Raw genomic sequence first — 27,726 nt, 5'->3', positions numbered from 1 at the left:
TTAAGAAGATTGAAATCATACCAAGTATCTTTTCTGACCATGATAGTACGAAACTAGAAATCAATCACAGGAGGAAAGTTGGAAAATTCACAAACACTCTTCGCAATACACTCTTGAACAACCAATGCATTCAAAAAAGAAACTAAAAGGGAAATCAAAGAATATCTTGAAATAAATGAAAATGGAAACGTGATGTACTAAAACTTATGGAATGCTGCCAAAACAGTTCTGAGAGGCTATAATCCCAGCCTCAATGTTGTGCAACTTTTATTTTAAAATTTTATAGTTTTCCTTCTGTTTAAGCATAAGCATTAAGTACATTCTGTTATGTTGTTTGGCAATAATATTTAAAATATTTTCCCCAAATTTCTAAATTTTTAAATTTAACTACAACCTATTTTAGAATTTAATAACTTTATTCTAAAATAAAAGTTCATATTTTTCTTAAAAAAAAAGAACAATCACATGTTGATTAACGTAGCTGAGAGATATTGATAGGTGTCAAAATGTGAATCATAAATTTTCAGGCATGTCTGACAAACCAAAACACCATTTGCCTGAAGGCCTGGAGTCTCCTGTGAGATAACTCACGTTGAGAGAAGAAGAAGAAGGCTGTGAGTTTGACTCAGTACGAAAATTTTAGTCATTTTCTTGTAGAGTGATTCTGACAAGAGCATTGACTTGGGCTTTCAGGTAGATTTCATGGCACAGCCGCCACTGGACTCAAGGCTTCCGTTTATAAAATCTGCAAGAATTGTTTTAATAAAACTCAGTTCAACATTGGGGGAAAGCAGCACTAACTCGAGAGCCCTTCAACCTACAACACACACAGAAAAGAGGAAAATCTCTCCCAGTTTCAGAGGTTTTTTTGTTTTGCTTTTTTCCCCACTCTTTTGTTACTGGTTGTTCTGTTTTGTTTTGTTTTTGTCCTGTTTGTTTAACTGTTTCAATTTTTATAGTTTTTACACACGGTACACCTATGGTTAAAACTGTGTATTGATTCTCTATCTTTTTTCTTAGAAAGATTTTCCTTAACCTTTCTCCTACTTGACCTGTTGCTTTTATGGGATTTTGATATTATGATTTATAGATAGTGCACATTAAGGAAGACCCATTTTCTTAGTTTCAAGATATCAGAGTATTTCAGATCCTCTTTCTTTCTGTGTCGAGACAGCAAAAAGACACATTTTAAAGGGTCGCAAAGTTCCTTGATAGAAACCTCTAAAGATAAATCTCTTATGGTACACAGTTCTAAGTTGGAGGTCACAAATCCCCCATCTCTCTTTATAGTGTGATGCTTTCCATGGGCTGTGGGTTGCTACGGCAAGAAGGGCATTGTTAAAATTCTGCAATGAGGAAGAACTGTACTTATTTAACATTTGTTCAAAATGTAGCTCTTTGAGCTGGACATAGGATGTCACTTTCCTGCTTCCAAGTGACAATTGCAAGCTTATGAAGTTACCCAAGAATTTCAGAGCCAAATCGAATTCTATTTTCTCTGCATTATGCTTGCACCAAAGGAGGACAAAGCTTCTAGAAGCTGAAAAAAAGAAGAGAGGATAGTCCTAGCACCAAGAACATAAGATTCTCTCTGAACTAATCAGTTACGTTATTGCCATCGGTTCTTTCATCAACAAGTCTGTACAGTATTCACAAGTCTATTAATCCAACATGAGAGTTGATCTTACCTGAATATTTTGGAGCAAATGTGAGTAGATTATAGCTCTCAAATTTATAATGAAATCATTGAGAATTATTTTGAATTTTAAATCTAGGAGGGAACTTTTTAAAGAGACAATTCACAGGGATTGATGTAATTACTTTAGTGTGTGTGTGTGTGTGTGTGTGCGCGTGTGTATGAAAGATTGTCCCTGAGGTAATCTCTGTGCCAATCTTGCTCTGTTTTGTATGTGGGATACCACCACAGCATGGCTTTAATGAGTGGCATGTAGGTCTGCATCCAGGATCTGAATCCATGAACCCTGAGCCAGCAAAGTGGAGCATGCAAACTTAACCCCTACACCACTGGGCTGGCCCCTCATGCAATTGCTTTTGATATTAGTGAGGCTTTATTCTTGAATGGGGAAGAGGATATTGAAATGTTACATTTTCTTTTTCCATGTGGTATAATACTAAACAATGAATTAAAATACCTGAATCTTAGTTCTGGCCTTGCCACTGTCTAGCTAGGTAAGTCATTTAACATGTCTTCACACAACAGCTGAATAATATTTTCTTTTCTGGCTATATAACATCTTAAAATCTTAAAAAGTCAACAGTGGGAACTAAAGTTCTTTTCTAAAATCTCATTTTTGCGTAACTTCAGAATGAGTTCAATGGATCCTAGGATGTGGGACTCTGCAGAGCGTGAGACAAGTGCTTCCTCTGCTCTTCTAAAGTAGGTCAATTTGCTCCTCCTTAGCATGCGTCAGCTCAACAATGGTGGGAATGGTTGAGATTAGTTCAGATAAGAGCTGCAGGCTCGCTTCCTTATACCCATGCAGCCAGTCCAGAATGGGTGAGGCTGAGACTGTGGGCAGGTACATTCTCACAGACTCATCATTCCTGTTCCAGCTTTGGCTCCTTCACCAATCATATTCCAAAAGTCTGTATATCAGTGCGGCTGCTGTTAGTTAGCTCAGTTCTGAAGACTTGATGTAAAAGTAAAGAAACATTTTACTTTAAATAATATTTGTTCTTAAATTCTAACACATTCTTTACTGAAAATGAAAATAAGCCTATCCTCCTGGCCTGCTTAAATATCAATAGGTTAAGAAATTGCTCACATTGTCACACAGTCAATTGAACTGGAACACTTAGTTTACAAAAATAATTAGGCTGCAACTCATTTCAGTTATTGCAGACAATTTAATTACCAGGCATTCATCTAATTAATCTCTCAACAATTAGCTAGTGATTACAACACAAAATGAAACCTTTTCTACATGTCTTTTAATTGAGCTAGATATAAATAACCTAAACAAGGAAGATTCATTTTCTTCCAATATTCTCACCCATCACTAAAAATACAAAATGGTCTAAAATTTTTTGAAATTTTAAATAAAAACACTTACCACTACATTGATACTTAACCAAAGGACAGTGATCCTTGAATCCCTAGGGTCTGACTGTAGAAATTTATAAATGTTTTCTGCAGATTCTATATCATCCTATCTATCAAAGAAAGACAAAAACTAGGAAAAAAAAGAAAAAGATGCTCCTTATGGTCCTTATTACCTGATGATAAAGAACAGGGGTTTTACTGGCTGTGGCCTATGCACGTAACACCAGGTTGCATCAGAGAAAGTTCGACACACCTACAAGTTAATGGATTGGTGACTATGGGTTGTGTGAGGAAGTGGAGGAGTCAGATGGTGTTGGGACATCCTAGACAGTGTTTCTACCCTACTTTGTGTTCTTTCATTCCTATCAACCAAGCTTGTTTAACTTGCTTCAGTATCTGAGGAAGGACTCACAACTGGAAAATATATGAAAGAGTTGTTAAACCTACAGATCCTTCTGACTTTAGAATTAGTTGTTATATTACCAGGAAAAAATAAATGCAGATGTTGGACCATGTCAAAAATCTTGTCAAGAGAGTGGATTGTTTCACACAGAGCGGAGATGTGGCTTCTGATTCTGGTGGTGTATTTGTTTCAAAGAAATGTGAATTCAGCACGAATGCCAACTAAAGATGTGGATCCAGAAGCATTCATGAATATTGTAAGTTGGGATTTTCCATGTTTTGGGGGAAATGAAGTTCCTTACATGTTAAAGTTTGCATCTGTGTATTAGCTGCGTTGTGTATTATACTTATATATGGTGGTGATTTTTGCTAGCAGAATATAGTCGTAAGTTAGCATACTGTACTGGAAACAAAGCTAAACTGGGTATTGGTAGACCTGGGTTCTCCTCCAACAAATTCAGTAAACTTGGGCAAATGACTTAATCCCTTTGAGCTTCAAACACAATTTAACTCTTTAAAAAAATTATTAGGTTCATTCTATGAGCAGAGAAATCCTCTCAGTATCTTGAGCCAAGCCCAGACCACTGATTATTTCCATTTTGTGAGTGCTTTGTATTCTTTTTCTACTTTTTCCCATATTGGAAAAGTGTTAGCCCTCTCTTCTTACTATTAGGAGACCCTCATCTAGCATCCTGTACCATTCTAGTCTATTCTTTTTTCCTGTTTTGGACTGGTGATTCTTTGACTGACAATAAAAGATCCTAATGAATGCTAGAGCGGGCCTTCTGTGAGTAAAATTCATAAATGATTTAACTTCTCTTTGCACATCCCAGAAAAAATTTTTTTACTTACTTTCAAATTCTTAGTTAAGTTTTAATAGTGTCTTCCATATAGTAACACTTATCCCATAGCAGACATTGTGAGGAAAGCCACAGAGATACAATTTCATTTCATCTTCATTGCCCTATGCAGTAGATACGATCATCCCCATTTTTCAAGTCAAGGAACTGAGATTAAAGAGGTTAAGCAACTTAAATTAGGCTACACCACTGATAGGTGATAGAGCTACAATTTAAATGCAGACCTGCCCAAACACAGAGTTCATAATAGAAACCACTATGCAATAAACACTTCTAGCTGAGGAGAGGCTGCCCCCCAGATGAGTAAGATGACACTGTGTGATGTTCGTGTTGCACGGATTTGTCATAGATTTAACATGTCTTTATAAAGATTTAAGACCCTTTTTACAGAAGCTTCCTTGAATAGATTCTAAAACTCTAACAGGCTATAGAAATATTCTGAATCTACATGATGCCAAATAGTAGGTTTCCTTTGGCCATTCCAATGATAGTCTTTTGATGGTTCATCCGGATAGTTAACAAATTAGTGTAGATCACTAGGAGCCATTGTTCTGGCCCTGAGGCGGTCCCACGCAAATTCCTCCGGCTTATTGGGTGGAGGGAATCTCTTTAGCTGTAGGCAGAGCCAATCTCCCTAGGCCTCTCCCACTGAGTATGCTCAGCACCTACACACTGTTGGGGCTTCAGGAGCCCTAAGACCAAAATCTATTGAATTGGACTCTGTCAGTGAGCAGTTATAAATGGAGAGGCAAAGTAAAATAGGGAATTCATATAATTGCCTATATAAATTAAATGAATTAGAATAAAAATGGTTCAGAGTCTAAATGGGTTTGGCCCTGTATACTGATTTATGTGGACATAATCTACTGTATATTTTACTATACAAGTGGCTTCATTCATGTATTTGTGAGCTTTAATTGAGCATCTATTTGGCCCCTGAAACTGTGCCATGCACTGAGGTTGCAGAAACATCTAAGAATATCAAAAGCCATGACTTCATGGAGCTTACAATCCAGCAGGGAAGACAGACACTCAATTACTCATTACAAGAGCAGTGAAATCAAAGAAGAAAACAGACAATAGGGGAACCTAATGCAGAGAATTTAGGAAAGTTTTTCTGAAGAAAAGTTTCTTAATCTGAAGTCTGGAAGATGAATAGGAGATACTTGAGTGGGTTAGGTTGACTTTTAATTATTGGAGTAGCTAATGCTCATTGAGCACCTGTTATGTGCCAGGTAATCTAGCTAGTATTCTGTGCTCATTATCCTTTTACATTCTTTGCAATAATCCCATGGAGTATCAACCATTGGTATACCTAACTTACAGATGAGCAAACTGAGGAATAGGGACAGGTTTAACTAAATTTCCCAAGATCATACAGCTGATTTATGTGTTAGTGTTAGAGCAGGATTAAAACTCCAGCAGTGGGACCACAGGGCCTTTCTCTTACCCACTATGCCCTTTTCCCCATATACTACACTTGGGTGTTTGGCAACTTGCTTTCTCCTCTCTTGTTCCTTTTAAAGCAGCAGCTGATAGAAATAATTCCCTTCTTCTCTGGGTGGCAACAGTGCGGGAGAACAGCGAGGATACTGAGGAGATCTACGCAGTGTCATATTTTACAAAGAGTTTCTATATGTAACCACTGTGTAGAGTAGGGTCCTTAACCAGAGGTCCATATATAGGCAACAAAGAATCTGAAACCCTTGGAACTGTATGCAAAAATGCATTTGTGTGCCCCTGTGTGTATCCATTTTTATAGTCCTCCTCAAATTCTCTGAGGGTCCTTGACCTAAAAACATTAAGAACTACTGCTCTTGAGTCTGTGGTTTTAGAGTTGCAAAGAACCTTTGGGAATGGATGGCCCAGGGATTCTCAAAAGCTGTCCTGGGACAAGTGTTCCATTGGCTATATTAGAATTACCTGATCCTTAACCCAAAGTGGACCCAGGAATCTGTATGTTTAAGTGCCCCCGATGATTCTGATGCACACCCAGGTTTTGGTCCAATGATTCTCTAACATTAGAGTGCATCAGAATTTCCTAACGTGCTTGTTCAAACACAAATTTCTGGGTCCCATTCTCAGAGCTCCCGATTCAATAGGTTTGGGTAGAAACTGATAATTTGTATTTCTAACAAGTGTTCAAGTGATGCTGATGCTTTTGGTCCAGGGCCCACACTTTGAGAATCACATTTTAGTCCAGTCTCCGCATTAAAGATAAAGAAAATGGGAACTAGAGAGAGTTGGCTAATTTTTCTAAGATAACATGATTAGGAGGGGAAAAGCAAGGAATTTCTTGTGTATGTCTTCCAGCATCAAGGAATCTACTATTTACTTTTGGATCATTGAGAATATAGCCATACAGAATTGAACTCAAAAGAAATTGTGCTTTTTCCATAGAGTGAAATCATCCAACATCAAGGCTATCCCTGTGAGGAGTATGAAGTCACAACAGAAGATGGGTATATCCTTTCTGTTAACAGAATTCCTCAAGGCCTAGTGAAGCCTAAAAAGACAGGTATGGTTTACCCCATGTCACCCCAACATGTCAGTCTTCCCTATAGTAAAGACTTCCTTGTGATTTGAGTGTGCAGAAGAAAGTCTGGGTTCTTGGTACAGACTGGGGCCCACTGTTCAGGCCAAAAGATGGCTGCAGTTCCCCAATAATCCCCATCACCACCATCCCATCCCCAATTATCTCAGATAAACAGGAGTGTTTGCTTTTCAAAAAAGACCTTCAAGAAAAATCCATTTCTTGATCCCTCTAACACTTAACCCATTCCCTATACTCCTCCTATATAGATATTCTAGAATATCCATTGATGATATTTTGAACAGACCACATCAACCCCTGCTCATGAAGAATGCAAACTCCAGTATGGCTCCCACCCCCGCCACTCTATATTCCCCATCCAAATAGCTCTTTAATATTTAAGATGTTGTCCAGCTTTTCACTAAGGTCTTTTTAAGAATCAGGCACTATACATACATTTTTAATACTTGGTACATGTTTCCATAGTTCATGCAATCTCATGTTTGTTTGTTTGTTTGTATATGGGATTTTCAGCTATTGCTGGCTTTTAAAAAATTCACCATCACTAATAAAGTGTACCCATCCTCCAACGCTTTTGGCACTATTCCTTTTAATACTCCAGCTCTATGTGTACAGCAATGACTACATTATTTGCCACGAGTAAGGTAACATAATTTCTTATTGTGTTCTTTCTACATGCCAGGTACAACCTTAAGTGATTTATTTGCATTAGTCTCATTTAACTTCCACAATAATCCTTAGAAACCGCCACTCACAGAGGTTAAGTAACTTGCCCAGAAGTCTATGCTAGTACTTGCTAAACTTGCATTCAAATGTTGCAACACCTGCACTGAAATCAAGAACTGTCTGCCACTGTAGCCATGTTCTTAACTAAGACCAAAAAATGCTCCATGAATGCTGTTGGTCTTTGGTGTAGAGAAGCTTTGGGGTTCTGTTTTATTCCAATTTACGCTTGTGTAGGTTTTTGAAAACCAGCTGGGTTTACACCTGCAGAGCTATGCCTTTTCTGTGTCCAGCGTGCTCCCCCATCAGTGCCTTTAAACTTGGAGTTCTCCCTCTGGACCCTATCTCATCAGGTATCTACACAGTTTGCCGCTCTTCTTTCAGGGCCTCTCTATCACATTCTTTCTCTGACCACCCTATTCAAACAGCAACCTACTGAAGTCAAGCCCCTTATCCTGCTCACTTTTCTTTATGGCTCTCCACATCCCCTGCTATGACAGACATATGCTTGTTTATTTATTATCTGTCTCCTCCAACAAAAATGTAAACTCACTGGGAGCAGGGACTTTATTTTATTCAGGGCTATAACCAGTACCTAAAAGAGTGCCAAGCACTTTGTAGCTGCCAATAAATATATATGGAATGATGAATGAATTTTATGAAAATAAATGAATAGCCTGGAGACACACAGAAACATTTCACTAAACCCCACAAATCCTAGGGGGTAAGCAGGGCACAGATCTTCTAAGCAATCAGGTGACTGTGGCAGTTCCTAAGCTCAGGGGTCACTTGCAACCCCTGTTCATGGCTGGAGTTTGTTTTCTCACATCCTGTGTATTTGGACTGTACACTCATTGCCCAGGAGTTTGGCGTTCAGGGTTATCAGCCTTTTTGGTCCAGTTGACGCAGAATACCCCCCTCTAGTGGCCAATGTTGTTCCTGGCGCTCCTACTGGCCTTTTCAAGGAGGAAATCTACCAGCGCTGAAAGTAAAAAAGATTTCTCACCATCTCTTCAAAAAGAGAGTCAACGAAATTCACGCAGAAAACACCTGAAAGATGTCTGTAAGCTTGTGACAAAAAACTTTTTAAAATCTTACTTCATCAAATAATCACAGTTAGCTTCAAATATTTACATCAAGAGAGAATAAGGTGGGTCCTCCTCAGAAATGACAGCTTTTCTAAGAGTATCCCCTACACACTCACCTGCTGGCTATAATTTAAATGAACATCCATGACTTAGAAGATATTTGAAATGATCTAACTCATCGATAAGCCTATCTTCTCACTAGGTGTACCACAGTACAAACTGCACTGCGAAGTAGGACCAAGCTGGCCCCAACCACGGGAAACGTCCTAAGGATTCCAAAGGGCAGCATTGATCTACCACAGTTTGGTCACCTCATGTTGAGGTCATCTCCTTGAGGGCTGAGAGGATGAACTCAATGACCAGACATAAAGGAAAACCTAAAGTAACTCTGAGTTCCTTTCTCCTGGTCCTGTACTAGCAGGCTTCATGTTGTCTCCTCAGAGGGATAAATGTGGCAAATCGAATTCATGATGATTGCCCAGGTGCAGGATGAGTTTGCTGTATAAAGGCCTTATAGGAAGACTGCATATGAACTCAGTTCACTGAATAACAGGAGCTCGCATCTTATAAGAGGTCAGACAGCATACTGAATGCCTGATGCACAATATCTCAGTTAACCCCTAAAACCCCATGAGGTGGGTGATTGCATCCTTGTTTTGCTAATGAGGACACTGAAGCTCAGAGAATCATTGCCTTGGAAGTTATAGTACTAAGAACAATAAAGCTGCTGTACGATAGGCTTACTCTAAGCCAGGGACTATGGTGTGGATATTACGTACATTCATTATCTGATTTAATTCTCACAAATCCGGTCAAGAGCATGATGTTTTTCCTTCTAAAGGCACTGCATATTCTTGATCTTTCATCATTAGTTGCTAATGACAAAAATGATGTATTTACCTTAATTTACTTAGCGTGTTAGAATTTCTAAAGCCCTTAACGCTTCTTTACCTCCACTGATATTTTCATAAATTTTATTTTGATATTAGCAAAAGGAACTGCCATATAGCCTTTACCTTGACCTACCAGTTGTGAATTACGTTTTGCCCACATTTACTTTATCGCTCCCTCTCTCTCTCCTTATCATATTATTTTTTCAAAAAATCTGATAGTAAGTTTGAGACATCATGCTCATTTATCCTTAAATTCTTCAATATGTATTTCCTAATGTTGGAGAGAAATTTTTTCCCCTATTCATCTTAGGTTCTCAACTGGGGCCCTGGAAATTAAGCTAATAAAAGACGTATTAACAAGAGAATAATGAGCAGAGGTTTATTAGCATATGCATCCCACATACATGTGGGAGCACTCAGAGATGATAACTCAACAGTGTGGTTAGAATTTGGGGTCTATATACCTAACTTAGTAGGGGAAAGGGACAGGGGAAAGAACACTATAGAAAAGCAAATGACTTTTTTAGAAAGATAACTGGGCCCTTAGGAGGATAATGGGAGATATGATAGTTTGTGACAATGTCTGTCTGGTTGCAGCAGCAACCTCTGTCTCCAAGAGAAGATTAGAGTTGCTCCTAGGGAGGGGTTTAGGACAATGGAGTTCTTCTGGGGGGCTCTGCTTTTAGGCAGATAAGGGATTGATATACATGTCTGTCGACTGATGAGTGATAAGGAAAATGTGGTGTACATATGTATAAAATGGTATATAAAGGAATATTATATGTATATATATAATGGAATATAATTCAGCCATAAGAAAGATGGAAATCCTGCCATTTGTGAAAAGATGGATGAAGCTGGAGGATATTATGCTAAGCAAAATAAGGCAGACCAAGAAAAACATATACTGTATGATCACATTTATGTGTGGAATCTAAAAAAAATCAGTTGCAGTAACAGAAACAGAGAGAAGAATGGTGACTACCAGGGGCCGCGGTGGGGGGGAAATAGAGAGAGGTTGGTCACATGGTACATCTTCAGCTGTAAGATGACTAATTCTAGAGATCTAGTGTATAGCACGGGGACTATGGTTAACAATATTGTATCGTATACTTAAAATTTGCTAAGAGAATAGATCTTAAGCATTCTCACCACAAAAAAAAGGTAACTGTGTGAGGTGATGGATGTGTTAATTAATCTGATTGTGGTAATCATCACACAATGTACACATATATCAAACCATCTATACTTTAAATATGTGCAATTTCATTTGTCAATTATACATCAATAAAGCTGGAGGGAAAAAATTATTTTAAAAGCTAATATCGCCAATATTGGAACAAGTCATCAATCTGTACCTCATCATATGGTGCACTGAGAAGGACACAACCTCACTTCTGTGGTATTTTTGCCAAAATGTATAACCGAATCACATCATGAAGAAACACCAGACAAACCAAACTGATGAACATTCTATAAAATAACTGTCCAAAACTTTTCGACTGTCAACGTCAAAAAAGACAAAGAAAACCCAAGGAATCGTTCCAATTTATGAAGGAGACAAAGAGACATAATTAAATGTGGTGTAGGATCCTGGATTAGATTATTGACCAAGAAAAAAAAAGGCTGTAAAAGACTTTGGCACAATTGACAAAATTTGAATGTGGACTATGGATTAGATACTAATATCCATCAGTGTTAGTTTCCTAATTTTGATAAATGTATTGTGACTATAGAAGAGAATATCCTTCTCAGTGACAGGAATCAGGATATGACTCCCCCTCAGATATGCCACTTTGGCATAAGAATTATTCTGAGTTGAAGACATTTGAGTTTCTGAAATTGCTTATCTACCTGAAAGGCTGTCTATCTGAAGTCGACAGACACACACACACATGTATACACCACATCTTCTTTATCTACTTGTCAGTCGACATGTAGGTTGTTTCCATATCTTATAATGCTACAAAAATGTGAGAGTGCAGATATTGCTTTGAGATCTCATTTTGTTTCCTTTGGGTATATAACTAGAAGTGGGACTGCAGGATCATATGTCAGTTCTATTTTTAATATTTTGAGAAACTTCCATATTGTTTCCCACGGTGGCTGTACCAATTTATATTCCCACCCACAGTGCACAAGTATTCCCTTTTCTCCATATTCTCACCAACACTTGTTAGCTCTTCTTTTGGACGAAAGCCATTCTAACAAGTGTGAGGTGATACCTCATTGTGGTTTTGATTTGAATTTCCCTGATGATTAGTGAAGTTGAAAACCTTTTCATGTACCTGGCCTTTTGTATGTCTTCTCTGGCAAAATGTCTATTCAGATCCTTTGCCCATTTTTTAATCAGATTAATTAATTTTTTGCTATTGCATTATACGAGATCCTTATATATTTTGGATATTAACTCCTTACCAGGTTTGCAAAGATTATCTCCCATTTCATAAGTTTCCTTTTCACTCTGTTGACGGTTTCATTTGCTGTGAAAAAGATTTCTAGTTTGATGTAGTCCGAATTGTTTATTGTTGCTTTTGTTGCTTGTGCTTTCTGTGTTTTATCCAAAAGAATCATTGCCAAAACCAATGTCAAGGAAATTCTTCCCTAAATTTTCTTCTAGAAAGTGTATGGTTTCAGGTTTTACACATAAGTCTTTAATCCATTTTGAGTTAGTTTTTGTGAGTGGTCTAAGTTAGGGGTCCGCTTCCATTCGGTGACATTAGCTTTCATCACTACGTTAAAGTGGTGTCTGTCAAGTTCTTCTACTGTCAAGGTAGTATCTTTCCTTTTGTAACTAATAAATGATTTGTGAGGAGATGCTTCTGGGATATATAAATATCTTGTATCTCTTCAAATTTTCACCCCAAATTTTACCCTACATTGATGATTTTATAATGCCATCAATCTTTTTATTAACTGGCATTGTGCTATAACTAAAAGCGTTTTCTTCTCCCTTAATTATTTGCTTATTCATTTATTAATATCAGTACAGACTCATGAATTCTTAACTTATTCAATGGGGTATAATTTATAACTATCATCATTTATTTTGATGCTCAAATTTTCACATATTTGAACAGTAGGAGCTCCTTCAACCTGACGTATGGGTCCTTTTGATATGAAGGACCCATACTCATTAAACCATAATATATATGAGTGTCTATATACATACAGACACTCATATATATAATTATCTTAATCGTTATACTATACCACTTCCTGGGGTACTTCCAAAGTCCTCTGAGGTACAGAGACAAGCCTAGTAGTAACAATAACTACACAGAAACAACAATGGAAACTGAACTGTATTTATTCTTTCTCTGTGCAAGGCATTGTGCCATCTGCTCCTCGGGCCCTCTTTTATTTACGCATAACAAAAGTTCTATTTTTCTGATGAGGAAATCAAGTCATAAAAAGGTTAAGTAACTGGCCAAGACAATCAACCTAGCAAACAGCTGAATCAAGATCTAAACACGGGTTTGTCTAACTTGAAAGCCTTCACACATTCAAGGAAAACAAGAAAGGTGGAGAACACTTCCCACAGTTGAAATTCTCTGTCGTAGGTCCCAAGCCTGTGGTGTTACTGCAGCATGGCTTGCTTGGAGATGCTAGCAACTGGATTTCCAACCTGCCCAACAACAGCTTGGGCTTCATTCTAGCAGATGCTGGTTTTGACGTGTGGCTGGGGAACAGCAGAGGAAACACCTGGTCTCGGAAACACAAGACCCTCTCCATAGACCAAGATGAGTTCTGGGCTTTCAGGTACATGAAAATCTTGAGAGTGGAGGTGGCCATGGATGTCTTTGGAAGAACTGGGTAAAGAATTATGGCTTCTAGTATTTGGATAATTTTCTTTGGTTGGGTCATCAATAATGTAACATGATATTCTCTGTCTTATTAACAGTAATTCTTTTGGGGAAGTAGTGGGAAAGATTGGGTTCCCCAAGTAGAAGCTTGGGTCTGGAGAATGGAGTGAGAATGGTGGTTGGTGTCAGGTGATTGAGACTGACATAGAGGAATGTATAGGTCCAGTTCACTGTAGATGGATATCCTGAGACTAACTCTTCTGTGAATGATGACAAGGACTAGTACCCCCAGGAGGAGATAAGACCAGATATAAGGGAAACTATTAAGCCTTAGGGACCGTCAATTTGACTAACATATCTCTCACACTCTTACAAAAGATTTTTAATGTTTTTATTTAAATTTCCTATTGACATTTAACCTGTTCTTTATCCATTTCTCAGAGAAGGGCCCCTGCAACATCTTTAATATATTTCACATAAATGAATCTGCATGGTCTGGTGCTGTTCTGCTAACAAAATAACAGGACACCTCCACTAGGAGGTGGATCATGCACTCAGTACATATTCATTGAAGATGATTATCACTCTATGATAACATCTGGAGAAAACAGCAATTAGTTAACAGCCTATGACCTCAGCGGCACCCATGCATCACAGGTTTGGAACTAGTCTGTTCTGAGTGTTGTGAGGGGCGCAGTAAGCAAGCTGTGGGGGCTGACGACTCAAGGACTTGTTTGTAACCCCCGGGGGCTGCTTTCGTTGTTTTCGATTATAATTTTTCATGTAATTTTGTCTTTTCCCCTTGTAGTTATGATGAGATGGCTAGGTTTGACCTTCCTGCAGTCGTAAACTTTATTTTGCAGAAAACGGGCCAGGAAAAGATTTATTATGTCGGCTATTCACAGGGCACCACCATGGGTAGGTTCAAAGGAAAGCAGGTTTGTATACTCAGAAGAAATGTGAGCTTATGGTGCACAGCTGTGCCTAGGCGCAGTCATCTCTCACTTCTCTCAGATATGGCCTCATCCTGTTCAGTGACTCTAGGGGCTGCGGGAAATGGGGACTAAATCGAGGGAAGCCTGTGGTATGGTAGAAAAAGCAAGGGCTTTGGAGTCAAACAGATGTGGATTCAAATACTGGCTCTACCACCTCATAGGTAAATGTCCTTGAGTAAATCATTTAACCTCTCTGATCTCAGTTTCTTCATCTATAAAAGGGAGATAATAACTCCCTTTTAGGGTTGTTAGAGGTGTTTGGAATGTTCGGTGTGATCATATATACATAAGATCTGTGAAGGCAGGTATTTTGTCTAAGATATAGCCATAAGAGCAGTTCCTGGCACACAGTATGCACTCAATAAGTGCATTGAACGAATGAGGCCCTGAATTCAGGCTCTGGCGTGTAACAGGCAATCAATAAAGAGTAAGCCTCATTATCATATTATAAACAGAACTGATGAGGGATTTTCTTTTCCTTCTCATGGCAATGTCTGGGATTATATGCTGGTCTCCTTTTGCTTTTGATGAATTTGTGAGAAATCTTAACTCATGGCATCTGCAGGATTCAGATCGCCTACTTGGGGAGATGGAAGTGGAGACTGTGGCTATCCTGGCCCTATTTCAGACCAAAGCCAAGAGGGAAAATGTGTTTGGCTTCGATTAGGCTGAGGGAAGATCAGGAGAGGCACGGTGCCATGAGGAGGAGCTCTCTAGAAGAGGCTGGGAAGAGCTCTTGGCCTTCGCCCTGAGCCAGACTCAGAGTTGAAGGCCAGGGTGAGAGCTTCTGTGGAGACAGGCGAGCACTCACCTACTGGAAGTAAAACTTACTCTTGAACAGGACAGCCATGTCTAGGTACCAGGACAGGATTTATACTCCCTATTATGGAAATTTGAAATTTTGTGAACAATTTGACTTTTTCCTTCTCTCTTGTCTGTGGTTTAATATCATCCTCATATCACCTCAGACTTTATAATAGTAATAATTGCCTTTTATGAGCACTTACTAACTCCCAGCCATTATATACACATCATTTTGCCCCATTCCTTTACTGCGTATCCACAAGGATGTGCAGTGGAGATTTGTATCCCTGTTTTACAGACGAATAAATTACAGTTTAGTGAAAGAGCTTGACCACAGTTACCTATGCAGTGAGTAGATCACAAAGCCAGGGCCCATATTATGTATTCAAAGTGCATAACCACTACAATGAGGTTTATAAGTTGGACAAAAATTAAATTCACATATTCCTCTACTTGTAAAAGAATTTTAGCTCTATTTCTACAGTTGTTAGAGATTCTTATGTCAAATTCCTTCAAAAAAATAGAAAAAGATGACCTATGAAACCCATTGTCATACTCAAAGCACTGTGAATTTAGGTCAATAGTGGGAAAATCTCAGCTAGCCTTTAGTTAACTCATACTTATCATTCCTTAAATTAAACAACACATCATGGAGTCTTAAGCCATTTGGTTTCTGAGGCCTCAGCAGACCATCCAGTCACATTGGCCACTGACACTCATTTGCCAAGAGATTTGATTCTGCAAAAGTTCAAAAAGATCATCAAATAGGGGATGGCCTGGTGATGTAGTGGTTAGGTTTGTGCACTCCGCTTCAGTGGCCTGGGGTTTACAGGTTCGGATCCCAGGTGTAGACCTAGCACTGCTCATCAAGCCATGCTGTGGTGGCGTCCCACAGAAAGTAGAGGAAGATTGGCACAGATTTTAACTCAGTGACAGTCTTTCTCAAGCAAAAAGAGAAAGATTGGCAACAGATGTTAGCTCAGGGCCAATCTTCCTCACCAAAAAAAAAAAAAAAATCATCAACTATTATCAGCAAGCCATGAATTCACCTTTTGCTATCTGTTTATCTCCTGGAATGGAATGACCACTTTACCTTTCCCTGAAATTCCTCAGGTTTAGGCTCTGTCCTCAAGCCAAGAGAGGATAAAGTACTTGCTCTGAGAAATTTCAATGAACAAAAAAAGCCACCACTGGGGCCAGCCCCAGTTGTCTAGTGGTTAAGTTCAACACACACTACTTCAACAGCCTAAGTTCGTTTCCTGCATGTGGACCTACACTGCTCTGTTAGTGCTCATGCTGTGCTGGCGGCCCACGTACTGAAAAACAGAGGAAGATTGGTCCGGATATTAGCTCAGGGCAAGTCTTCCTCAGCAGAAAAAAAAAAAGCCACAATTGGAGGGGAATATCCAATGTTTATGTAAGTACAAAGTTTTCTAGGGAAGTCTCTTATGTGTCAAATCACTGAAGTCTTTCCTACCACTCACATCCTAAAGAAGGAGTCTAAGGCTGATGGCAAACCTGATTGGCAAAGACTAAACTATATGGCCTGCAGCCCCTGGCCACTGACTTTTATTAAGAAGATAGTACATGTAGTTTACCAGACAGGATTAACCAAAGTAGGGCAAGTGTAGAGGAATGATGGGCTATTTTTGCTTACTTCTCCCCTTTCTCTCGTATTTGTATAAATCATGTTACTGTCTGTATCTATTGGAGAAGATGTGTTTCATTACAGCTTCTCAGGTACTGCCATGCTATCAGAGGCTCTTTTGCTATAGAACTTTCCCAGAAATCATTTATGATCATTACTCACAATGACGTTGTGTCAAAAATAAAATTGAGCTGTGAATCTGTTCTAATGGCTCAAGGGCTGTTGGAACTACGGGCACAAGTTCATTTGGTTCCTTTTTTTCTTTTTCTTGTGAGGAAGATTGGCCCTGAGCTAACATCTGTTGCCAATCTTCCTCTTTTTGGTTGAGGAAGATTGCCGCTGAGCTGACATCCATGCCAATCTTCCTCTATTTTGTGTGGGATGCCACCACAGCATGCCTTGAGGAGCAGCGCTAAGTCCACCCCCAGGATCCAAACCTGTGAACACCAGGCCGCCAAAGTGGAGCACACAAACATAAGCACTATGCCACAGGTCTGGCCCCTCATTTGGCTCATTTTTAATTAATGCTCTCTAATAAGTGAAGAGTCTGACTTTTACATTTTCCTTTCTGTATTTTTCAATAACATTAACTGATTCAAGTGATGCTGGCTCTCACCACGCACTTCATAGAAAGAAAATTAGAATGTTACTCTTGCTATGACTCTAACATCCAGGGGCCTTTAAAAAAAGTTTTTTGCTCTACACTCAAATTGTTCAACTTGACATGAAGACAAAAATGCTAATGATGAGGCTAAACGTTATTTCAAGAGAAATGAGGGGGCACGAAAGCATAGGATTCTTCTAGTAGTCAACCAGGGAGCTGTTATTATGGAGAACTTGAACTTAGTCTGCATAAAGAGAAATATGGTTGGGAGAAGTTATCTAGAGTTCTCAGATCTTGACATTTGAGGAGAGTTCTCACATGGTCAGAATTAAGCTGGAATATTGTTTAATGTATCTTCAACCCTGGCCTCCTGATGGTACAGCTTGGAGTGCAAAAGCTAGTAACAGGTCACTGTTGGGCCTGCATCTGCATGTGGCTGGCAAGCCTAATCACAAGGAGGAAAAGCGGGGAAGGAATCAGTCTTTCTTAATACTTACTCACCTTCTGGGAACCAGACAGAAGTCACGTATTCCAGTTTTCTTCTACACAGCCCCTCTCTCCCCAAACCTGCAAATATCAGAGGGTGTGTAGACATTTTGAAATAGACACACAGTATTTCAAACATATGACTATGCCCTGGCTTTATACAACAGTCCTTTTCTCCCAAAGGCTCCACAAAGATTGTCCCTATACAGTGGTAAATTGATGAATTTGTCTCTATTTTATAAGTATAGAAACTGAAGCAGAATCTGATTTAACCAGAGTCCCTTGCCTAGTCTATGACAAAAACAGGAGCTGGAACCCAGTTCACTAGACAACTTGCCTACTGGATTACATTACAATTTGGATTCCAGAAAAGTTAGGGATCAAGGAAAACCAGCAAAACCCTGCTATCTCAATACCCATTATGTTACAGAACATTGTTATGAGTAAACAAGGCAATTTCTCTAATTCTCAATTTCTCTCACTGTAAAGAAGAGATTTGTTAAAAATACCTCACAACAATCAGAAAATTAAATAAGGTAAGAACTGTGAATGTCCGCAGCAAAGGGTCTACCATGGAGTTACCTCTCAATATATATATTTTTCTCCAAGTCCATATTATTCAATAATTCATAAATTCAAGTAATTCATTTAATTCAATAATTTAATGAAAACCTACTACTGGAAAACAAATATTTTAGGTGTCAAAGGGAACACAGAGGAGTCTTTGCTGCTGGGTTTTTTTCACCTCTCAAGGAGCTTATAATTTCTTAGGATTAACTCACACAATTACTGAAATATCTTGATAAAAGCAAAATAAGCATTTTATGAGTTCTAGGATATTCAGTATTCACATTGACATATTTCTTCTCTTGCAGGCTTTATTGCATTTTCCACTATGCCAGAACTGGCTGGGAAAATCAAAATGTATTTTGCTTTGGCACCTATAGCCACTGTTAAACACTCAAAAGGCCCTGGTGCCAAATTTTTGCTGCTGCCAGATATGATGATCAAGGTATGTGACTCCTCAGATAATTCCTTGTCTACGTAGAAGAGTCCCCTAGCTCATTTTGCTAAGACATACACTTTTAAATTAAAGCCACTTCTTTTTTTCTATAGTGTGATGACTAGTATTTCACTTCATATTTTTACAGGGCTTGTTCGGCAAGAAAGAATTTCCATACCAGACCAGATTTCTCAGACAGGTTTTTATTTACCTTTGTGGCCAGGTGATTATTGATCAGATTTGTGGCAATATCATACTTCTTCTGGGAGGATTTAACACAAACAATATGAACATGGTAAGTGGGCGCCTAGTAAATCCTCAGTTTCCCAAAGCAAAGCTGGGAATTATTAGTCTCACTCCTTGAGAGTGAGCTAATGCCAGTGAAGACTTAGAGAAATGTAATCCTAGTAACTCCATTTTCTCCAAATCATAATAATATTCAGAAAATGCTTTAACATGGGCTGAGGCAAGGTTAACATAAGGGCATTGCTAGATATTAACTTCACAGATTATAGATGGAAGAGGTTAAAAGCAGCTTTGCTACAATGAAGTAACAGATGAAGAAAGTGACTAGAACCCAGTAGTCAGAGAACTACCACACATCATTCATCTGTTTTTTTCTACTTGGGTCCTTCTGGTTTGTAGCTCAAGTCTTTTGATAGGACGTCTGGGAGTTTCGGTTTGGCTTAGGCATAGCTGCCAGTCAGTGGGTGCCACGGTGTGGGTTCACCAGGAAGCATACTCTGAGATGGAGATGAGTAGGCAGAATGTCTTGGGGTTATACCCTTAGGATAACACTTAGAGAAGGGAAGGAAAGAGGCTTTGCTAGATGAAAAAGTCAAGCTGTGATGCAATCTCCATGGGAGCCACAGTTGATCCTACAGGAATTTGTGAAGATGGGATAACCCTTCAAGAGCTGTCTCAAGTTAGAGAGAGAGGGCCCACATCGACCAGTCGTTCAGTGCAGATGACAGCAGTAATAGGGGAAACACTGGGAAAGGCAGCTCTCTGCACCTGGGACAATCCCCTCAGGAGGCCTGACAGTAAAGGACTATCTGCCAGCACCACTCCCAGCAGCTGGAAGAATATGTATTTAATTTCTGAAGATTTTTTCTTTTTATTAGTCATATGATAAATAGCTACCATTTGATAAGCATTTATTGTGTGCCAGGCTACGTTTTTCCCTGTAACACCTTATGAGACACGTATCACCAATATCCCCACTTTACAGGTTAGTATCCTAAGATTTAGTGGACTAAATAACTCTCCTAAATTCACCTAAAAATGAAATGGCGGACTTAGGATTTGAATACAAGCCAATTCTAGAGCCCTCACCCTTAATTACTCTAATAAAGTTTTTTAAAAGAAGAAGTCATATCTTTAACGAGAAGTTATTCTTGGATGAAAAATAGAGGTGTCCAGGAATACATTTAGTGGCATTTTTTAATTTATGTGCATGTGTATATTACTGTTTCATGGATAATTCCTGACAATTTAATGATGTCCTCATTTCTTAGTCTGACACCCTGCAGATTTGGTCTTGACAAGTTGCACATGTCGTGAGTTTTTCCATGTCCCACAAACCACTCATGCTTTGTTACAGAGCCGAGCAAATGTGTATGTTGCTCATACTCCTGCTGGAACATCTGTGCAAAATATCCTACACTGGAGCCAGGTAAGAATGTTGAATTTGTAGTCTTCGCTAAGGGTCTTTGCGCATTTTGTCTGCAATAACCAAAGGATGCCCTTTTGACAGTCCAGGGGTTATTTCACATTTATTCCAAGATGAAATGTGATCGTGTCAATGCTATTTCAACTGTGAATTTGATCTAGAACATTGAAACTTGTCAGGAGATGGGAGGAAAGGATTGGCCCAAGGACATCTTTAGTGGACTTTAAAAGTGTGAATCCAGATGATCCAAATAAGACCTTTCTCTATCTTAACCACTTCAAAGATGAGGCTGGAGATCATGTTTCTGCATTCTTTTTGGCTCCACCAGCAGCATAGTCATGTAGTAAAAACAATGCTATGGTGGGTCCTGACTCCCCAGAGAGGTTTTCACAAGAGTCCTTTGTGCTGCAGACTACAGCTGCAGTCACGTCACAGGAGGGAAAGTCCTGACCACCAGCCACATGAACTGGGGAAGTACGGTTGATCTGAGGTAAAACATTCCGAATTGATTCAAGGATAATGTGAGTATAGTTACTCCTTCTCATATGAAGAAGCACTGAACCTAATGGTACTCAATAGAGATAACACTATAGAGTGACCCCGGTTGGCTGTGGAAGTTAAGCACGGCTATAAGGACAGAGAGCTAGACCATAACTAACCTTAGAATCTCATCTACTGAAAATACGGCTTTGTAAAAAATAAAGGGGAGGCTCTTAGGCAGAGTGTCAAGAATAGCGATGAGATCTATATAAATCATAAATACTGATCCCGTTTTCTAACAATTTAGAGCCTAATCAAATTGTTCTAAAGTCATTGCTATATTTTAGTGTGTGTGTATGTGTGTGTGTGTGGGTATGTGAGAGAGAGAGAGATTTTATAATCAAAACCAAGGAAGGATTCTGAATTGGATTACATTTTGGTCACCTTTACCAGAATCACCACATTGCGCAACTCCCAGGGAGTGTTTTCCCATTGCAGCCTACAAAGTAATACAGAACACCCACCCACATAGACTACTTTGGGGATGCGCTTCCTGGAGTTGTGTAACGTGGTGGTGAAGTATTTGTATAGTACATTTTTCTTTCTGAAAGGGCCTTATTCTTGCCTTTACACTTTAATGCGGAATGGAAGAGCTGCCTCAGCCTTTGTTCTCTGCTTCCCTCACAGTTGCAGATTTGGTCCCTTCTCCCCACCCTTGCTCAGTGATACATTTGAATACCATGTAAATTTTTGTTTCCTTTTAGGTACTGAATTCTGGGGAACTCCGGGCATTTGACTGGGGGAGCGAGACCAAAAATCTGGAGAAAGGCAATCAGGTAGGAAAATCAAGTACTGTCTGCTGAAAATATATCCTTTTGAAATGCATGAGAGGCAAGTTATGGTGGCAGTTTATCCTAAAGATGGGAATAAAATACAAGAACTCAAGCAGAAAATAGTTCAGGTTTGACTCCGTTCAAAAATGAGAAAGTTCAAAGCTTAGCCAAGAGGCCTTTAGGATAAAACCAAAAAAAGCTTATATAATGAAGTAGAACTTTTTTCATGGGGCTGCCTCCATGAACAAGGCACTGGGATTCTTAGGAGCAAGATGGGGTAGATTTAGTGAAGGGAAAAATGTAGTCTGTGGTGACTACTAGAACGATCCTTTTAGGATAAAAAAAAAAAATACCCACGAATGATGATGGCAGGGATGAGGTTGTTTCCTGGTACAGTAAAAAGAGCGTGAAATGGCCAGTGAGGATTATGGTGTCCGTCTTGCCTGTCTCTACACTATAAGCTTGTGTGATCATGGATAGGCTACTTTGATTCTTCAGGCCGTGATTTCCTTTTCTTTAAAATAAAAATTATTGGACTAGATAATCCTTATAAGTTCTCCCTAGTCACACTTTTAATGAATCTATAATTTGCAAGTGAAAAATATGAAAAAAAATGTTATTACATTACCCAAGAAAATGTGTAGTCAATGCTATGGAATAAAATTAAAAATAAAAGTTGTGGAGAACCGGAAGTAGGTATTATACTCTTCTGAGCATAAAATCTTGACTGAAGATTATCAGTTAGCTTGTGCATGAATGTCAACAAATATTGACCATACAAACAGAAAGCTGGAGGGAGCTGAGTAGACACAGACAAATCTTTGGATTAAATTGACATCCGCTTCCAGACATCGATCTAGATATAAAAGACTAGGAAACTGGACAGACTGCGCAGCGCTCCAGAACAGCAAAGTCTCAATCACAGCTATCAGCCCTTCTCTGCTTCCTAAAATATATCTTTAGAGAAAGCCCTCCAGTTCCGAGGTAGAGTTATCAACATTTAATGTCCTGAATTCCAGAGAAAGTGATGCATGCAGAGTAGGCGCCAGGAAATGGTCATGGAAAGGAAGAGAAAACACACATATGAAAAGATGTTATAGAATCACAGAACCTTAGAGCTAGACCTAATGTTTAGTTCAGTCTTTTCACCCGTAAGATGAGAAACAAATATTACTGGCTCCATAGAATATTCCAACCTTTCATACTAAGTTAGGCTACAAAAGGTGGTTCTGATCACCAAATTCCAATGTGTGTAGAGGGAGAGTTTCCCCACACCAACAAGCAATCCTCAGACGACCAGCTGGGTGTCTGACCCTATTTACCCGGAAATAGCATCAGATCCCACAGGTTAAGAGCTCAGTCTCACAAAACCATCCTCTGATGCAGATGCCAACCCCAATCCCAGGTTGTTACCTGTGCTTCTGACCAACCAACTATAAATCAGAGGTTCCAAGCACTCTCCCCGCGGTTCAATTAATTTGTTATATCGGCTCACAGAACTCAGAGAAACATTTTACTTACTATATTATTGGTTTATTATAAAAGGATATAACTCAGAAACAGCCAGATGGAAGAGATGCATAGGGCAAAGCATGTGGGAAGGGGCACTGAGCCCATGCCCTCTTCAGAGGCACCGTTCTCCCTGCATTTCCACTTATTCACCAACCTGGGAGCTCTCTCAACCCTGCCTTTTTTGGCGTTTTTATGGCATGATTGATTAAACCATTGCCCATTGATGACTGAACTCAATTTCCAGCAGCTCTCCCTCCCTGGAGGTCCAAAAGTTGGACTGAGAATTCCAACTCTCTAAACACATGCTTGGCTCTGCTGACAACTAGCCTTCATCCTGTTCCAGGTCACCTCATTAATATAACAAAAGACACCTTTATGGCTCTCATCACTTCGGAAATTCCAAGGGTTTTAGGAGCTCTGAGGCCAGAAACAGGGATGAAGACCAAAAATGCATTTCTTAATATGAATCATAGTATCAGCGGCTGTAACTCCAAGTTCTTGGAAAGCCACAAAAAGAAACAAGAACTGCTGGGATTGGAACCTCGGCTCCAGGGTGGGTTTTCTGAGTAAAAAATGGGCCTCAACATTTCGAAAGTTCTGGATGCTGATTAACCTCAAGGGCTCAGCCAGCCAGCCTGATCTAGCAGTTCTGCTTGAATAAGGGAAGTTCTCAAGAGTTAAGAATCCTAGATACCCTTCTTTGAGTGATGGGGGACTGGAGCAGGGATCCAATTTTTACCTCCACTTGGTTCAGACCACCCAAATTCCATTGCCATTGACTTCTCTCAAGTCTTTGGAGACACAGTCAAGCTGGCCTGCCTTAAGGGTTTTCTATTAACACAAGAGGTCTCTGAAGACCCAGAGGCCTTCTCAGTAGATTTCATTCTCTTGTCTTTCTCTGTAGAGTATCTGTAACTCTGGCCTCATGAAAGGTTTGTGAAATTCTTTGAAAGAACAGGAACGTTGTCTTCTAAAGGCAATTTATGTGTAAAGTATTTATTAACAGGAAGAAAAAGAATTTAACATTATTTAATGCCTAAAGTACTAGGCAATTTACCTATTTTCTCATTTAACCTATTAAGTTATAGATCTTTCACAAATGAAGAAACTGAGGCTCTGTGAGGTTAAGTACTTTTACTTTAAAGTAGGGGCTGGAAGAGAAACTCTTAATGTAGTTCTATATGACTCCAGTGCCCACGAACCTTTCGTCTCAACACAGGGCATATTTACTATGTTTATTTGAAGTGTAAATTATGAGTGCGGAAGTCCAAATGTTATCTACAGTTAAAAACTGTTTCTTTTTTCTAGCCAACTCCTATAAGGTACAAAGTTAGAGATGTGACGGTCCCTACAGCAATGTGGACTGGGGGTCAGGACTGGCTTTCAAATCCAGAAGACACAAAAGCACTGCTCTCCGAGGTGACCAACCTCATTTACCATAAGAACATTCCTGAATGGGCTCATGCAGATTTCATCTGGGGTTTGGATGCTGCTCATCGTATGTACAATGAAATCATACAACTGATGAAGCATGAAGAGACCAACTTTTCCCAGGGGATGTGCAGGGCCAGATTATGAGGCATCTGACGTTGACAAGTCTTAGGAGAAACCTCATGGAAAATGGGGCTGGGGTCCAGGAATGGGAGATTTTGAGGATTTTTAGAATTGGAAACCGACCACATCAATAGAAGGGAAATGGAGAAGGGAGGACAGAGATAGAGTAGACATTCCTTCAGAGTTCCTGCATTTGGCACTAAAACTGACATTTAAATTTTTTTTCAGTTAATTAAACTACGCATTGGGTGAACATAAGTTTCAATGTGCTATTATATATTCTATCATTTTGAAAGGTAGGTTTTACCTGATAGCTAGAAATTATCTGGGCATTCTCTCTGTCATTCAGGTAAACCTCCCTAAAACATTTATTTTTTTTCTATAAGCCATATTTTTTGAGCAATAAAGTAAAATGACATATTCGGACAGAGGTCTTGAATCTCTGAATTGTTGTTAACTTTGCCAAAATAAGCTAGACATTTTCACCTTATTGCCATAGAGACAATACCTCCTCAAGAAGTCGAGCTGCTTTACCCAAAAAAAAAAAAATCAATATTCAGTATGGATGAAATATATTTTAAGCATCTTCAGAACTGGCCTAAGTGTCATAGTTTTATAGTTGAGTCTCAGAGACGATATTTTTGTAGGATTTTTATGAGTTTTCCAATAAATGCATAAAGCATGTATGTGTATTTCAGCACCACGATTCTAGTCCAAGCTTGTTTGAGAGTTTACGGGCTGTTGCCAGGAAACCTAACAGCTAGAAACATCTGGCCCAGTTTTCTGCCTTCAAAAGCTGAAAGCTAGAAAGAAAATTTTATAATGTCATGAGCATAATAAAATAAATCATTGTGTATGTTGTCCTTTGATCTTGACAAAGTTGTTATTAGACAATCACCCCAACTCCTTCACAAATATGGATTTATTTCTATAAAAAATTTTCTAATTTTCACACAGTTTCAAAGATGATAGTTATGCATTCCTTGAGTAATAGTACAAGTTTTCAAAACTCTGAAACCAAATTGAAGGTATACTGGTGTGTATAGAAGATAGAGTGATGTGTGAAATACACTTGTTTTTTTTCATCCTCCAGAGTCACCTGGTAACTCAGTTCAGTGTGAATGGATCTTAGATAATCTATTGAGACTATTTTTTTTTTGGTGAAGATTGTCACTGAGCTAACATCTGTTGCTAATCTTCCTCTTTTTGCTTGAGGAAGATTGTCCCTGAGCTAACATCTTTGCCAATCTTCCTCTATTTTGTATGTGGGATGCCACCACAGCACGGCTTGATGAGTGGTATGTAGGTTCTCACCCAAGATCCGAACCAGCGAACCCTGGGCCACCAAAGTGGAGCGTGCGAACTTAACCACTATGCCACCAGGCCAGCCTCTATTAACAGACATGTAAGGGCTTTAGAATCTGTATCTACACCCTACTACTTCCCTCACAAAATATGTGCCTTAAGGTCTTATACATGGTTCAATAAATATTTCTGGATTTGATTTGTGTTAGATCTTTGTTCTGTTCAAAGATGGTAAATCTTTCACTCTTAGATTATATTTGTTATTACATATAATGTGGTTTAGTTTATGTCTAAAGCTATTCACGATTCAGTTTTGCTTTGCAAAATTCACTCATTTTGTAAATACATTTATTTCTACTCTGTCTCATTGACAAATGAGTTGAGACAGATATTTTAATATTCAATCTCTTATCTCGAAGAATAATCCATATAGACTTCATCATATAGCTCTATTACTTGTAAAAGAATCCTTCATCCAAATAATTTACAATGATATTTTAAATTTTATCAACAAAAATAAACAGAACTAACAAGTTTAGTAGCTGCCTTGTATTCACAAAAGAATCATAAAGGTATTTTTGAACAAACATCTTGATAGTTACATAGTCTTGTTCAAAATCAGGACGGCTTTTATTTGTAAACTGATACCAAAATGTTTAGCAGTGTACTGATAAACCACATCTCCGGAAAAAAAAAAAAAGCCTTGATTTGTGGCATTTGCCAATTTCCGTGGTGTAAACACTCTCTCATCACTGATGAGTAATAAATGCTTTGTTGAGGTTTTTTCATTAAAGGAATATTTACATATGAATCTCTGAACCCACTCACATACCCACACCATTCTATACAAATGTGCATACTTCAGTTCTTCCTGTTACGACTTAAGAGGGACTGAGAAGAACAGGTTTTCTCCCAGGGCATGATATAGACAGGACGGCCTCTTTATAAGATGGACACAAATGAGAAGAAAGAACACTATCTCAGATAACTCTGATCCTCTTCGTCAGGAGAGATTGCGTTTGAAACATCACCTTTTCTTGACTGAAGTGGAGAATCCAACAGCTTTAATTATGGCCATGGTGAGCTCCACTGAACAAAAACCACAAACACAAAGCTATTCAAAAATGTTACCCATGGCAACCATCATTATCCCCTTAAAATGGTGGCATCCAGGCTGAGTGACCCACAGACCATTAGGCCAAGAAGGAGATAGAATCCAGTCCTTTAACTTTTTCTGCTTCTCCATCTGAGTTCACAAGGATTATGATGCTTTCCTTAGCATTAATTCAATCTGGGAAAATTTTAATCGCCGTGCAATATCCAGGGAACTCTCACCATGCTGAGAAGAAAAATAAATTATAGTTATTTATTTCCAATAGAGTCAGATGTCAACACAAAGGGTCTAGTAAACAGTTTAGACCTATGGACTCTCAGGCTTGG

The 27,726-nt window shown here is 38.9% G+C and overlaps 2 protein-coding genes across 3 annotated transcripts in view; one reads left to right on the top strand and one right to left on the bottom strand.

Moving 5' to 3' along the window:
• Window positions 1-3,365: 3,365 nt before the first annotated feature.
• On the top strand, window positions 3,366-25,005 carry LIPM (lipase family member M). Of its 2 annotated transcripts, none has more exons than XM_014827243.3 (9): window positions 3,366-3,723; window positions 6,727-6,844; window positions 13,148-13,346; window positions 14,199-14,308; window positions 18,803-18,939; window positions 19,079-19,225; window positions 20,534-20,605; window positions 21,847-21,918; window positions 24,736-25,005. In XM_014827243.3, the coding sequence occupies exons 1-9, from the start codon at window positions 3,490-3,492 to the stop codon at window positions 25,003-25,005; spliced, it is 1,359 nt and encodes a 452-aa protein (XP_014682729.1). In that variant the 5' UTR covers window positions 3,366-3,489. The 2 variants fall into 2 exon arrangements, with proteins under 2 accessions (XP_014682729.1, XP_044610642.1); XM_044754707.2 differs by having other exon boundaries at window positions 13,148-13,400.
• The window catches only part of ANKRD22 (ankyrin repeat domain 22), a 32,650-nt gene continuing 27,659 nt past the window's right edge, over window positions 22,736-27,726 (bottom strand). The window contains exon 6 of the mRNA XM_044754721.2: window positions 22,736-27,625. Within this exon, the coding sequence (XP_044610656.2) occupies window positions 27,548-27,625 (78 nt within the window). The 3' untranslated portion in view covers window positions 22,736-27,547. The remainder of the gene's footprint in view (window positions 27,626-27,726) is intronic.

This window comes from Equus asinus, chromosome 2, assembly GCF_041296235.1.
Source record: "Equus asinus isolate D_3611 breed Donkey chromosome 2, EquAss-T2T_v2, whole genome shotgun sequence".
NCBI classification, from domain to species: Eukaryota; Metazoa; Chordata; class Mammalia; order Perissodactyla; family Equidae; genus Equus; species Equus asinus.
The sequence above is the reverse complement of the archived record's forward strand: the minus strand, read 5'-3'. Positions and strand labels throughout refer to the sequence as shown.

Bases quoted from the DNA above. Each gene is read 5' to 3' on its own strand.
- LIPM (XM_044754707.2), top strand. From the start codon at position 3,490: ATGAAAGAGTTGTTAAACCTACAGATCCTTCTGACTTTAGAATTAGTT. The intron at 20,606-21,846 runs GTAAGAATGTTG...GTTTCCTTTTAG, and splicing joins ATATCCTACACTGGAGCCAG to GTACTGAATTCTGGGGAACT. The intron at 21,919-24,735 runs GTAGGAAAATCA...TCTTTTTTCTAG, and splicing joins ATCTGGAGAAAGGCAATCAG to CCAACTCCTATAAGGTACAA.